General features: G+C 31.5%; 1 protein-coding gene and 1 long non-coding RNA gene across 2 annotated transcripts in view; one reads left to right on the top strand and one right to left on the bottom strand.

Moving 5' to 3' along the window:
- Positions 1-14,903, top strand: part of LOC133186671 (transient receptor potential cation channel subfamily M member-like 2) — a 73,257-nt gene that overhangs the window by 35,035 nt on the left and 23,319 nt on the right. The window contains exons 18-27 of the mRNA XM_061321916.1: positions 790-890; positions 1,059-1,284; positions 2,149-2,250; positions 2,409-2,485; positions 3,324-3,426; positions 3,696-3,824; positions 9,853-9,999; positions 11,545-11,799; positions 12,341-12,515; positions 12,749-12,908. Coding sequence (XP_061177900.1) covers positions 790-890; positions 1,059-1,284; positions 2,149-2,250; positions 2,409-2,485; positions 3,324-3,426; positions 3,696-3,824; positions 9,853-9,999; positions 11,545-11,799; positions 12,341-12,515; positions 12,749-12,908 — 1,475 coding nt within the window. The remainder of the gene's footprint in view (positions 1-789; positions 891-1,058; positions 1,285-2,148; positions 2,251-2,408; positions 2,486-3,323; positions 3,427-3,695; positions 3,825-9,852; positions 10,000-11,544; positions 11,800-12,340; positions 12,516-12,748; positions 12,909-14,903) is intronic.
- Positions 1-14,903, bottom strand: part of LOC133186672 (uncharacterized) — a 156,406-nt gene that overhangs the window by 8,803 nt on the left and 132,700 nt on the right. The gene's annotated exons all lie outside the window — the stretch shown is intronic.

The following is a 14,903-nucleotide window of genomic DNA, read 5'->3' on the forward strand; positions in this document are numbered from 1 at the left end:
GACTAGATTTAGAAAAAGAAAGCATAAAACAACGTTGAATTTGTTTCCTTCTATCAAAATGTATCGTATCGAAAATAACTGAACCGAGACAAAATTATACAATACGTATCGAACCGTGAAGGAGGTGTATCGTTTCACCCCTAATGTCTCAACTGCTCAACTATGATGTCACAGCATATGACATTGTATTACGAAAAGACAGAGGCAAAGGGAAAATCTAAGAAAATGTAATAAACAGAAAATTCAATGTTTTGTAGATGAATATGGAATTTATTTCACTTGTGAGACAGGATTTTTTTATATTTTCACTCGTGCTTCGCACTCGTGAAAATATCAAAAAATCCTGTCCCACTCGTGAAATAAATTCCATATTCATCTACAAAACATTGAATATCCTCTATTTACTTAATGTATACAGTTGTTAATATTCCCCTGTTTACTGACCAAGGGCACCTGGTCCAGTGCATTTGTCTTTCATTCACTAGAGATGCAAGGAAAAAAATGTCATCATGCATCTTTGAAGGCACTCAGACTTTTCATAATAGATATCAAATTAAGTCTTCCATTATTGATGGATGTTGTAAATGATTTTTAGTTTTCTAGACAGTATTATATAAGAGCATGTCTGAAGTAATGTATGAATGTGTCTAGTTACATGTATATGGAAAAAGTGATTAGTGCTTTGATTCCATGGATGATTTATTTGTCATGTAAATACTGATGACTGATTCTGTGGATGGTTTGGTTGATACATTATACTGATTACTGACTGTGGTGTGTTTGTTATAGGATGCCACAGCTGCAGCACTTGTGGCGAGTGGAATGTTAAGTTCACTAGCCAGAGAGACAGATGACACAGAGTTAGCCAAAAAACTCAAAGCCAATTCACAGTAGGCTAGGTTTTTTTCTTCAATTGATATGACCTTGTAGCATCTTAGATGGAAATGATGTATAAGTACAAATGTACTAAAAATATCTCTATAAAGCAAAAAAAAAAATTTTTGTCAAGTTGATTACACTGTAACAATTAATTGATATATAATGTTATTTACTTGTAGGGAATTCTCAAATCTTGCCATAGCAGTGTTAAATGAATGTTATGATGTGGAAGAGAAAAAGGCTCAGAATCTATTGATTCGTGAGCTTGAACATTGGGGGGCAGCCACATGTGTATTATTAGCTGTGGAATCAAACAACAAAAAGTTCATTTCTCAAACAGCCTGCCAGACACTGCTAAACAATGTGTGGATGGGGCACCTGTCCCTAGACAACCAAATGCTACAGGTGGGATCTTGTTTCTGAATATCAGATGTTCTACATACTAGGGTATGTAGGAATTATCATTTGGTAAAAATATCTGACAGGAAGGTTGTTGTCCTTTATTAAAAGATCTTATAGACAGTCATATGGTTTTTGCAGATAATCAATTTAAACAAGTCATGTCTTTGAATTTACCAGATCTTTGTGGTTGTTTATACGGTCAATTTAGTCACTCTGGTGTCCTATTGCTATCTGTTATTATCCATTGTTGTGCATTTCCTAGACATTTGACCATTTTCAGCTTCTTATTTTAATTTGATGGACCAATTTCAACCAATATTTAGCATGTAGACCATTTGCATGGTTATAATGAGCAGCTAAACCTCTACCAAAATTATTAAATTCATGTTATGTGAATTCTAGGAGTCCAAATCAGGCCCCAGGAGGGGTTAAATTAGTCTTAAATTTATTGACAATTCTTTATACAGTGTACTTTAAAAATATTATGACTATGTGTACTTGAATACTCAGAAAGCAAACTGCATGATGGTTGTATTAAGGTATGGGTTTTGATAAGCTGATCATATAAATAAAGTGCACTTTATCTTTAAAAGTCTTCACTCCTGAATTTGTAGGAGACAAGTTGCATGAATATAGAGTTGTACCAAATTGTAACAATTATTCACATGAGTCCAGAGTTCATGTTATGGTGCTCAGGTGACTGTTAATGCTCATTGCCCTGTTGTTAATTGTTTTGGATTTAAGTGATCATGACTAAAAAAAATAAGCTAATTATAGCATACATTGTGTATTTTTGTGCAATAACAAACTCTGTACAGTTATGGAAACATGTTTTATTTTTACACATGATTGACGTTTTTTTTCCAGTTGTTGTTGTGTGTGTTTGTACCCCCACTCATATTTCCTGTCATCAAATTCAAAGAGGAGATAGACACTGACGCAATGTCAGAGAAAAACTTCGAGCAGAGAGTAAGTGTGAAAATTGTGGAAAATTTCTGATAATTACTATCAAAAGCATGATAAACTTTAGTTGTAAAATATGGAATGAACTTTTCAGACACGTAATTTGCAATTTAAATTTCCATTGTTTGGGCGGAATTTTAATCATTTGGTTTGGTCAATGACAGGTAACACTTAAAGCTAAGAAGAGAAAACTTGAAAGGCAGAAGACATTGAACTCGATTCCTGTGAGAGAGGAAAAAGAGTAAGTTCTTAATGCATTGCAGTAATTTTATTAAAAGCAACATAAGGGGCCGGGAAATGGATTTTTAATTGTCATATCCTCACTATCAAAAAATGGGGTATAGAGGATTTTCTTTGCCAGTTTGCAAGTCTGTTTCATTTTTAATTTAAATTAATTTACATGTCTAGCCTAGCTCTTATGTATGTGGGGCATTTGAAAAGTTCTGATAATTATTCAATAAAATGTCAGATTTTGTTGTTTCTTTTAATGATTGTTTCTGATATCATTGAAAAAATCAGGAAAATATGTACTCTTTTGTATTTAAAATTAGATTATTTATCAGATTGACTATCTACACCTTGATTCAACTTAATATCTTAAAATTCAAGGTCATTGTAACTGTTCAATCAAAAATTTTGGCTGGCCCATACCTCTGAAATCCAAAATGAGAAGATTTGCTTCAATTCTTAACCCAATTAATACATGTACAAACTGTGAAATCACTAATCTTCATGGGGGTTTAATTTAATCATAATTAGTATGAATCAGACCCACAAATTCATGTCTCCTATGAAATGTAAGATTTCAAATATTTGACAACAAAACACATTTTTCAACATCAAATTTAATCCCCATGAATCATTTTTGTCAAACGACAAAAATTTGACCCCATGAAAATATGTGATTTCACAGTAGTTGCTCTTTCATAGTTTAGTAATACTATACATATATTATCATAAATTTACGGCTGAAAAGCCTGATATTATGTGGTATACATTTGTATATGTCATTCTTTATGTACAGGTATATCTATAGCTTGAGCTAAAAGATCTTACAAAGATTTATATTGTCCTTGTAGAGAAAGTCATGTGGATTATGAATCAAAACCATTTGCTCTCAGCTTTTGGAAGAAGCTTTACTATTTTTACACAGCACCTGTTGTTATCTTTGCTCACAATGTGGTAAGGTGTTCTGTTTCTCCTATTTAGTCCACAGATTTATTTTTTGTATTTTAAAAGTAAAACATTCTCAAAATTTCTAAATCACATGAATTTACAGCCATGAATGGATGAAATGTGCATGATATATATTCATGCATGCACTTTAGAATATGCATATTTATTATTATAATAAATTAAATATGCATTATTTTATGAAAAGTTTGGAAAAAAGTGTGTCTTTAAAGAAATCTCTGATTGATTGTTATTGATATGGCCTTGTTCTGTTCCAGCTATCCTATGTGATTTTCTTGGGGTTGTACAGCTACATTCTTCTGGTGAAGTTTTCAGTAGAAGTCAGCATAGAAGAGATTATCCTTATTATCTGGGTGTTCAGTATATTCGCTGAGGAGGTTAGACAGGTATAACTGAAATAGGCCAAACTTTTTTTATTTTCTGTACATTGTGCAACATTAGGAGGCTCCTATGAGGAGATTTGTGGACACTGCAGCATTATTAGACACAATTGCAGCCACATACCCATACTATATGGCATATATGTCAGATCATTGTCTTTTACAATGTATATTTAACTGCAAGGGGCCAGTTTCTTTTGAGCTGTACTGTATGTCAGATTATGCTAACAATATATGCTTCAATATCCAATATATAAAAATTTTTAATCAATCAGACTAATAAATCTAAAAAAAAATCAGACATTGATTTATTCACAATCTAATTCTTTTAATCTTTTTTCAATGTAGTTCAATGATTTATAACATGTGATCTTAAATTCTTTAAGGTAGGTGAATTAGGGTCGTAATGATTTGAAGACTTGTGGGAGTACCGGTTATTTCTTACATTAATGCATAATTTTAAATGTATCCTGTGGAATCCATTTAATCTTGCAAGTACATGTACATGCCACCAGTGTGTAGTAGACTCGATGAGTGTGAATTAGATACCTTACAACTGTATCTTAGGATAATTGAACTTATATTGGTGAATATTAATTGGCAGGAGCTGGCTGTACAAATGCACAAGCTGGTGAGTGCATTTGTACAGCCAAAGAGTGCCAATATTCACCAATATAAGTTCATGCAAAAACTCCTTTTTTATATGGCTAAAACGTCTCCCATCGATTTATACTAATTATTTCAACTAAATAACAAATTGATAAGACTTTTCAGTATTGATATTTAAATTACTGTCTGTCCTATAAGCGTTCAATATCGCATCATTCCAATGACCCTCCCAAGCGTTATGAAATGCTTATTGAGGTTTTATTGAGGCTAATACCAACTACATTATTAATTAATTGATAATGCCAATTTTGCGTGAAAATGAACACATCTTATCGAGCTGCCACTACCTACCATAAATTTGCCTTTGAGAGGTTGACCAGACAACATTTCTTGTTTGCAATGGGGCGTTCAATTGTATTCAGAATGTTTCGTGCATACTGCATATATACATAATACACACTCAGCTTTCAATAAAATGCCAAGATTTTTGAACGCTAAAATTCTCTAGACTTTTAGTAGTTTTTTTTTTAATAGTCTATTTATTAGCTATATAATAAAAATGAATATTATACATTATTTAGTAAGTGCATGAATTAAAACATACAAGTCAACAAAATGAGAAGGGCACCAACTTTTGGAATGAAAATGTGTTTATTTCTTAGCTTCTTTACTAATAGAAAATGAATGAAAACAATGCATAAAAAATACTGAAACTGATTAGATAAGGAAGTCCAGTATTGTTCCTCTATAGGTTTCAGGTCAATGCCTTCAAAATTGGGGACTATGTAATGTAAGTTTTGTCAAAAAACATATTCCCTTGAAATCTTGATAATTAACAACTATTTGCACCTCTGTTACTTAACCTTGCACATGTATACATGTACACCAAATTCAGTTTGGATAATTTTCTTGTCAATTTGGAATAAATCAGTCACATATATATAGCATTCATACAGATTTGTGAATATTTCATGGTTTACAAAACAAGTATCAATGATACTTGACAAAAACTAAATGCGGAAAATGGAGAAAAGCCATTATTGGATTCCTTTAGGTACAAAAGGGTTGTCCCTTGTAAACTATAGATGTAAATGTGATTTGCATTCTTTCTCATTTGACTTGAATGAGAACTTAAGCAACATTTCGATAGGTGTAATCTATATACATTAAAAGGGCAGTGCAGAAATGAATGCTAGAAAAGTGTACATGTGTACAGGGTATATGAATGCTACCCAATTTATCCCCTTGTTTCACAGGACTTGATTACACTACTTCAATTAAGTCAAACCATTACATGTTTAACAGTTATTTGTAAAACTAGCTCCAAAGAAGATATACTGGTTTGAAAATTGTGTGCCTATTCAACCTTCCATCAATCCCTCACATATTTCTTTAGCATTTTTATGAGAGGCTAGTAAAGGTTTAATTCTGACTAAACCAAGTGTGATGTGTGGCACTGTTTCAGGTACATGTACTTTCTCTGAGTAGCAAATACAGTCTAGTCTGAAACTGAACTAATAATTTTTTTTTTGTGGTAAACAGTACAGTATAATACATGTATACATCACTGATTTGTGATATATATATATATATATATATATATATATATATATATATATATATATATATATATATATATATATATATATATATATATATATATATATATCCAAAAAATGAAAAGAAATATCACAGTGTCCGGTAATTAATATGAAAATTAAAAATAACAAGGCAACAATGTTAGTAAAACGTAAACGCTTTCATTATACTTCTTCAGACGTTTTACAATTCAAAACAATTCAAACATGTGACGTTATAACGCTACCTGATGATAACGTCAACAACAATGCAATGACGTCACAATGCTTATAGAGGAAACAATTATAGAGTCTAAGTAAAATTACTTTGTTCATTAATAGCGTAATAAATAATAAAGTCATGAAACAGTCTATATTAAACTATTTAAGGACGGTTTAAAAATCTTGATGAAATGTTTTTCTTTTTCCCGTCTTTCTAAAAGATTTTCTGTTTTGAGTTTATAAAAGGGATAAACTGAGAATTGTCCCTGTCCACAAACAGCAAGATGTTCACTGAGTTTTATTTTTCTGTACTCGGGTTGGTTGATATGTTGTCTATGTATGCGTATATGAGTGCGTAGTGTGGTCCCCGTTTCTCCTATGTATAATTGTCCGCATCCAGCGCATGTTATACAATAAATAACGTTTTTAGATGCACAGGTCATATCTGCATTGATAGTAAATTCTTTATTTCCGAGTGTAAAAGTACTTCCCTCTTTAATATACTGGCAGGTTCCACAACGTGAATCAGAGCATTTATTGACCACATACAAATTCCGTTGGTGAAATGTAGATTTACACAATATTCTTCGGAGGTTTTTAGGTTGTCTTTTACTGTTGATGAATTTATATTTTTCCAGTACTTTGGACATTTTCTCATCCGTCTGTAGAATGTTGTTGAGGTGACGCACTGTAGAGGTTATATTCCTGTTCTTTGGATTGTATGTAGTTACAAGCGGTAATATTGCAGAATCTGATGTGTTACTTTTTGAAGAATTAATAAGTTTATCTCTGTCGATTTCTATAGCCTTTCTGATTCCGTCCACAATGATTCCAAGAGGATAGCATTGTTCAAGCAGATATTTTTTTAATTCATTCAGACGTTCATCTCTTTTTTTCTTGTCGCTAACAATAGTGCAGATTCTTCTAGCTAAATTGTATGGGATTGAACGTTTCGTATGACTTGGATGACAGGAACTGAAATGGAGATATTGATGTGTGTCTGTCGGTTTGTAGTATATGTCTGTCGAAATACATTCTCCATGCTTTGCTATAAGGACGTCCAAAAACGGAATGCTTTGTAAGCTTTCGTCCATTGTGAAGTTGATGTCAGGATCTAGATCGTTTATAATATTTAGGTAAACTGCTAGATTCGCATCGCTGTCATTCCAAATGATAAAACAATCGTCAAGGTATCTTTTCCAATTGTTCTTTATATTTTCTGAAGTCTGTTGGTCAAAGTACTGAGTAGTTTTTTCATACATCCTCTCCTCTAGATATCCTAGTGTAAGGGTGGCATAAGTAGGGGCCATCTTTGTACCCATTGCCGTTCCTTTCTTTTGTGCATAATGTTTGTCGTTAAAAGAGAAAGTATTATTTTCCAATACTATTTTACTAGCCTCTAAGATGAAGTCTTTGCTGAAACGCTCATTAATTTTTTGTGGATATTTATCAATCCAGTCCTCGAGCACCTTGACACCAAGAGAAGTAGTAATATTAGTGTACAAATTAGTAACATCCATTGTGACTAGCTTGGCATCATGACTAACTTTTTCAGGAAGATGTTTCAGTGAACATCTTGCTGTTTGTGGACAGGGACAATTCTCAGTTTATCCCTTTTATAAACTCAAAACAGAAAATCTTTTAGAAAGACGGGAAAAAGAAAAACATTTCATCAAGATTTTTAAACCGTCCTTAAATAGTTTAATATAGAATTTTTCATGACTTTATTATTTATTACGCTATTAATGAACAAAGTAATTTTACTTAGACTCTATAATTGTTTCCTCTATAAGCATTGTGACGTCATTGCATTGTTGTTGACGTTATCATCAGGTAGCGTTATAACGTCACATGTTTGAATTGTTTTGAATTGTAAAACGTCTGAAGAAGTATAATGAAAGCGCTTACGTTTTACTAACATTGTTGCCTTGTTATTTTTAATTTTCATATATATATATATATATATATATATATATATATATATATATATATATATATATATATATATATATATATATATATATATATATATATATATATCAGGTCTGAACTAAAGTGCAGTTGTATTAAATTAAAGAGGGTATATAAGTGGTGAATAATAAATCACATGGTACAATTTGTTAGTTTTTATGTGGACAGCAAGTACCGGTAAATATTATTTTGTATAATGTTTTAAATTGCTAACAACCTTTAATTGATGTCTAATACTGACAGCTAATTCTTTACTACAACTGGGGATTGTTATGCCCATGAGTTTGCAGGTGTATTGTTTATTTTGGTTGGTTGGTTTTCAGTCAATTTCAGAAATTCAAATTAAGTTGTGTCTCTTGGACTTTTAACCTCAGATGTTTTTTTTCTCTTGAATTTCCACATAATTATGACTTTATATTGGTTAAAGATAAAGATCAAGTCACACTTAAACTTTAACAAATGTAAATGTTTTCATTTAGGAAACTTTTTAAATGACTGCGCCTTGAATTTTTATCCCCCCCCCCCAACACCTTTTGAAAAAAGGGGAGCATATTGTTTTCCATCTGTATCAGGGTTGTCCTTAAGACCCGGGAGCCAGGGAATTTCCCCACCTATAATGAAGTGATTCCCCGGTTATTCTGGTATTCCCCCTCAACCTCCTGTTAAGGGAGGAACCTCAGACACCCTTCTACTTTTTTAATGTCCCCTGCTATTTCAATTCTTATAGGGGCAACCCTGTGTATGTTAGCATGTTGGTTGGTCGATAGACCTAAGTGTTGTCCAAAAAATATCTTCAAATCCTTTGCTAAACATACATAAACTTGGTATACTGGTACCCCAAAGGGAGTGCATGTGGATTTTAAGATCACAAGGTCAATTAAAGGTCAGATTACTCTTGGCATTGTTCAGTAGACTAAGTGTTGTCAAATCAATATCTTGAGAACTTGTTGCTTCACAGACATCAAACTTGGTATACTGGTATCCCCTAGAGAGTAGATGACGTCAATTGATTTTCAGGTCATGAGGTCAAGAGTCAAAATACTCTTGATTCAGAAATATGTTGTCCACTATATATATTGAGACCCCTTTGCTTGACTGTTGCTCAATTGGTACACAGATATCCCTAAGAAATAGAGGATCCTAATTATTTTGAAGTTGCAAGATCAAAGATCAGGGTAAAAGTACTCTGAACATAAAAAGATATTGTCTACTTGGTGTCTTTAGAGCCCTTTGCTTGAAAGACATCAAGTCTTTGTATACTTGTATCCCTTAAAGAGTAATTGACCCCTATTGATTTGGAGGTCATGAGGTGAAGGTCAGACTACTCTAGACTTAGGATATTGTCCTCAGTATCTTAAAAATCCTTTGCTTGTCTGCTCAATATCTTGTGAAATAGGTTTACCTGTTTTCAAAATTTCAATTGCTACATGGGGGGCAAATATGTTTCTATTTTTAAAATTTCTTGTTATCATAAATTCTTTTTTAATTAACCTACCGAATATTTCTTTTAGAGGGATGAACATTTAGATATATAATGTACATGACTGTATTACTACATCACAACTTCAAGTTATAAGACTTTTGTGATTAAGTACTTAATTTAGTTAAAACTTTTTGACATGATTGCACTAATTGGTTTATTTTGATTTGAACAGTTGTTGTCGCAGTATTCAATTTATGAGAGAATAACTATATACCGCACGTCCACCAATCAAAATACCCCACATGTTATCAACCCCAGTGCTTCCAATCACACTCAAAGTTTACGAGGCAAAAATCACTCATTTCACCCTACCACAAAGGTATTGCAGTTATTTGTGCAATAGAAGCATTTTAATTTTTTGCCTATTTTCATTTGCCTGTTTTATCTTTTTTTTTTTTTAAAAAAAAAAAGGGGTGCATTTTGGAAATAAAAAAAATGTTGTTTTTTTTGTTTTTTGTTTTAATTTTCATTTATTACCAAAAATGTTCTGGAGGAGGTGTATGTTTTCACAGCAATTTTTTTTTGATAATTACAGCAGACAATATAAATGTCTTAAAACTTTATGAAATAAATATCACTTATGAATGTTCACATTTTTTGTCAGCTTTTAAACATGTTGGGTCTTATTTAATATACATCATGTATTTAATATACATATTTAATATACATCATGTAGATCTTTCTTTGGTATAAGACACAAATAAACTTTTATTACTTAAGCTCTAACCAGACAAAATACTCCATAATTTTCAGGGTGAATTTAACTGTTCACTTATTGCTACCGATTTTCATCTCATATTTTATTATCAAGTAGGAAAGCTTCAAGCACTTGACTGTAATTACTAATATTTTCAATTCATAATCTTTGTATTAACTTTAAAAAATTTCAAAGAAGTAGTGGAATAATAGTGAGAGTTTTAAACCACTATTCACATTATTAAAAGCTGTGGTTCACCTCTGTTAACTGCATGGAGTGTTGTATTTTAAGTTACCTTATCGCTTATGTGATGCTTTTGTTGCTTGAGTACATGTTTGTAGATATAAGCACCTGTATAACTAAAATGAAAACTTTTTTTCTTAATCATCATTATGATGGGTGTTTACTGTTCTTTGTTTGTAAAGCTAGTTTGCGATCCTTATAGAAGATTCAGCTGTTAAATATTTATAAATTAAATCGTATGTTTCTTTTTTTTTTTTAAATAAAATTTAGATTTGCATAAAATGACATTTCAAAATACCGGTATTATTTTACGTGCAAAATATTCACAGAGAAATGTACAAAAATGTTTTTTACACTTGTAAAGATCAACCTGCTTATAAATGGAAACATTTTTTTTTATGTATTGACCACAAACCTGCTGATAATGGATTTATATGTTGTTTTTTTTAATTAATTTTTTGTCTGTAGTACCTTCTATAGTGTAACTAACATTAAACAAGAATAATTTAGGAAAACATGTCTGTAGCAAACACAGATATAGCAAATATATATACATACAGTTGAACTTTGGTATCTCGAACTCTGATATCGTGAATACCAAGGATATGTCGAACTGATTTGAAAGTCCAAAGCACTATTTTATTATTGTATTTCAACCTCAATATCTGGAACCCTCAGACACCTTTAAGTTTTTTTCTGGGTGAGTTCGATATAACAAGGTTTGACTGTACTTATTAATAAAATGAATTCTGTTTTCACCTTTTACTAGAAACTTGTGAATTTTGAAATAAATTCAACAAATTTAAATAAACCTCATGGTAATTTTATGTTTGCCTTAGTAATTTGCTATAAATATTTTATTATTAAAGATACACGTCAGTCATTAAATTAAAAATAAATTATCATGGACTGCTCTGTCATCAGATGGTGTCCTCCTCAACCAAGACCTTCAATACCAAACTCCACAGCTACATAACAGATCCCTGGAATATAGTGGATGTAGTGACCATCATTATGTTTATTGTGGGGATAATCCTGCGCTTCCTCCCTTACTCCTCCACTCTGGAGGCAGCCCGCTGTGTCATGGCCCTCAACCTGGTCATCTTCTTCTTTAGGATCCTACATATATTTTCTGTTCATAAACAGCTGGGACCCAAACTAGTCATGATTGGCAGAATGGTGAGTGGATTTTGAGGAAATTTCTGAAGAATCAATGTAAAAATTTTAATTTTTCTAATCTTGTATTCCCTTTTTGATGGGCTGTATTATGGTATGGATTTTCTGTCCAGTGCATCAACCTCTCTGTTTATCCTTCTTGGAGGGTGTGTTGCAAACCCAAAAGAGGTCAAAGAGGCCTCATTTTAGAAATGTGGCTATTCATATAAGTCAAGTCTTGTCTGGTTCTTACCTTAATGCGCTCTGTGAGACCTAGGACCATGAAACTTGGTAAGTTGATTCATCTTGGGAAGGAAGGTGTGTTTCAATCCATAATTAGGTAACCGTTAGCTCATTTTGAAATTTTATGGGTATAGATAGACCTGACAGGCATATCAATAATCATGTACCCCAGCGGTGCGCTTTATTTAAGTTCACTTGTGATCTAAAAACATATTTCTGGTTCTGAGACAAGTAGCAAAGGAGATTTTAACTATCAAATTTGGTTGATGGAGTTGCTGTATAATTTTTTCATCATCTTGCATGTCTTTGTGTGTATTGACAGTTGATGGACCTACTGTATTTTATCATCATCCTGATGGTGTTTGTCGTCTCCTATTCAATAGCAGCTCACTCTGTCATGTTTCCAAACACAGAACTCACCTTTGTCCTTGTGTACAATGTCATGAGGATGGGATATTGGAACCTATATGGAGAGCTCTTTTTGGAGGAAATAGAAAGTATGTTTGCACAGAGTTATCTTCTACCATTACATTTAAATGTGTTAATAGTACATTACCTTATAAGTATGTATATGTTATAGTATTTTTTGTATCTACTTGTTTCTGCTTGTATTAATTTTAATGTTGATTTGCATGCTGATAACATTGATAATGACATTACTACTGATTATTCATTGAAGTCAGATATTGAATCCTTATTATTTTTGATCAGTGTAATGTTTCCTTTCTAGGGGAGGAGCCTGAGTGTACGTTTGACTCGCTATTATACAGTAATGACACATTGCCTCGATGTCCTACTCCTGTGAGTCGTTATGCAGTGCCGATTCTGATGGGGTTTTATGTTTTATTCTGTAACATTCTACTCCTTAACCTTCTGATTGCTATGTTCAGGTAATTCAGCTCTAATTAGTTCTTTGATATTATAATTTGTTTAAATATTTTTAATTTTTGTAGTCCAGTATTTTGATACTTTACTGTTGAATGCTAAGAGACTCCAATATCAACCTTACCAGTCCAATATTTTGACTCTAATGCCTTGTTGCCGTGAATGCGCATTAAATATTTTGATTCACAGTAAATTAATGAATTATATTTCTTTTTTATCATTTGTTGGATGTCTGTCATCTTTCAATGTATCCTTAGTCAGGATTGGACAACAATTTGTGTTCATGCAGTCTTACATTAAAAAAAGGATCAACTTCCTCAAGTTTTATCAAATATAAGTATATTTGAGATAAGGGCATTAATATACATGTATAATTGTATAATTATATAAATGTGTCAAGATTTCTCAATTCAGTGTGGAATGTTCAGCTTTATTATATTTATATAGTTCATTTTATATGAACCTTTAATTAATATTTAATTATTCAATATATCATTTGAAAAAATATATTCAAAATATGTGGGTCAAATTTCACAAAATAGTCAATATTTTGCTTTAATTAAAGTGTTCAAAGTTTAATAAACTCAAGTTTTGAAACCATTTGAATTATTTGGCATCCCTGTATACATGTGTTCATTTGTCAAGAAGAGAACTGTGACTATATATGGCGAGCAGTTGAAAATAGATAATTTGGTCAATTTTTTGAACAGTTTCCTCTAATATGTTTTTTTATCCATGTAGCTTACAGAAATTGCAATGATTCATAAAACTCTGTTCAATGGAAATTTGAAGTTTAATTTACACACAGGTTGCTTAATTTGTTAATTGTTACTATGGTACCTAAGGCTTCTGGTGGATTGTTCATTGCTTTATGCCACCGCCCAAATGGTTATTGCCATTTGCTTAAATTGTGATCTTTACTGGCAATTATTGACTACTAACTACTGCCAATAATTCAGAAGTATTGTTTAAATATGCAATTTATAAATACAGTCAACAAGTCATTCACATATCATTCAAAGCATATAAGTATAATCATCTTCGCTAGCTAAGGGTTTCCGATCCGAAATCTATTCTACAACCCTTGGCAGATTTTGTAGAGTATTTTTGGATCGGAAACCCTTGGCTAATGAAGATGAAGTATAATTAAATTGAGCACTTAAAAGGGCTTTACAGTGATAATTTAACTGTTTCATGAAAAATAATGTCAATACAAATTGTTTTGGGAATAAAATGAAATGAAAAATTTGTGTGTATGCATATATATATAGTTTAATTAGCACAAATATATACCTGCAGAGCTTTTGGAATAAATGAATTTTAGCAACAAATAAGTTTATAATTGACAGAATTAATGTAAATAACATTTAAAGCAACGTTAGCTGAGAGTAGGTAAATGGCATTTTGTTTCGGGAATTCCATACTTTTCTTTAAAAAGTATGTTAATTTCCATTTAATATTATTATGTTGACAATGGTACCATTTAAATGAATATGATAATAACATCAAATTTTCAAGCCAACATGTTCATATAATTATAATCACATACTTTGTAAAGAGAAAACAAATGAAAAATAATATGTGTATACATGTATCTGGAGAATCATTTGTTAATTTTTAGTAGTAATTTTTAGTAGAAAACACTTTATTGTTTTAATCCATTACATTTATTTTGAATCCAAGAAATTCTTAAGAAATTTTATGAAAATCTTAGAAGCAAAATAATTTATTTTTTTATTATTCAATTCAGTATTTAAAAAAGAAAATTGAAATTTTTTTTGTACATGTATTCTATTTTACTTACCATATTCAATTCCTAATTACAGTTACACTTTTGAGATAACACAAAAGGATACCAACAGTATTTGGAAGTTCATGCGGTTTAATACAATTCGAGAATATTGTGATCGCACTCCATTGCCTGCTCCGTTTTGTCTCTTTTCACATATCTATTTGTTGCTACAACTTTTTTGTCGGAAATGTTGTAAACGAAGGAAAAA

Source organism: Saccostrea echinata, unplaced genomic scaffold (assembly GCF_033153115.1).
Source record: "Saccostrea echinata isolate AGI-Se365-2 ecotype Australia unplaced genomic scaffold, CSIRO_AGI_Sech_v1 ptg000014l, whole genome shotgun sequence".
Lineage (NCBI taxonomy): Eukaryota > Metazoa > Mollusca > Bivalvia > Ostreida > Ostreidae > Saccostrea > Saccostrea echinata.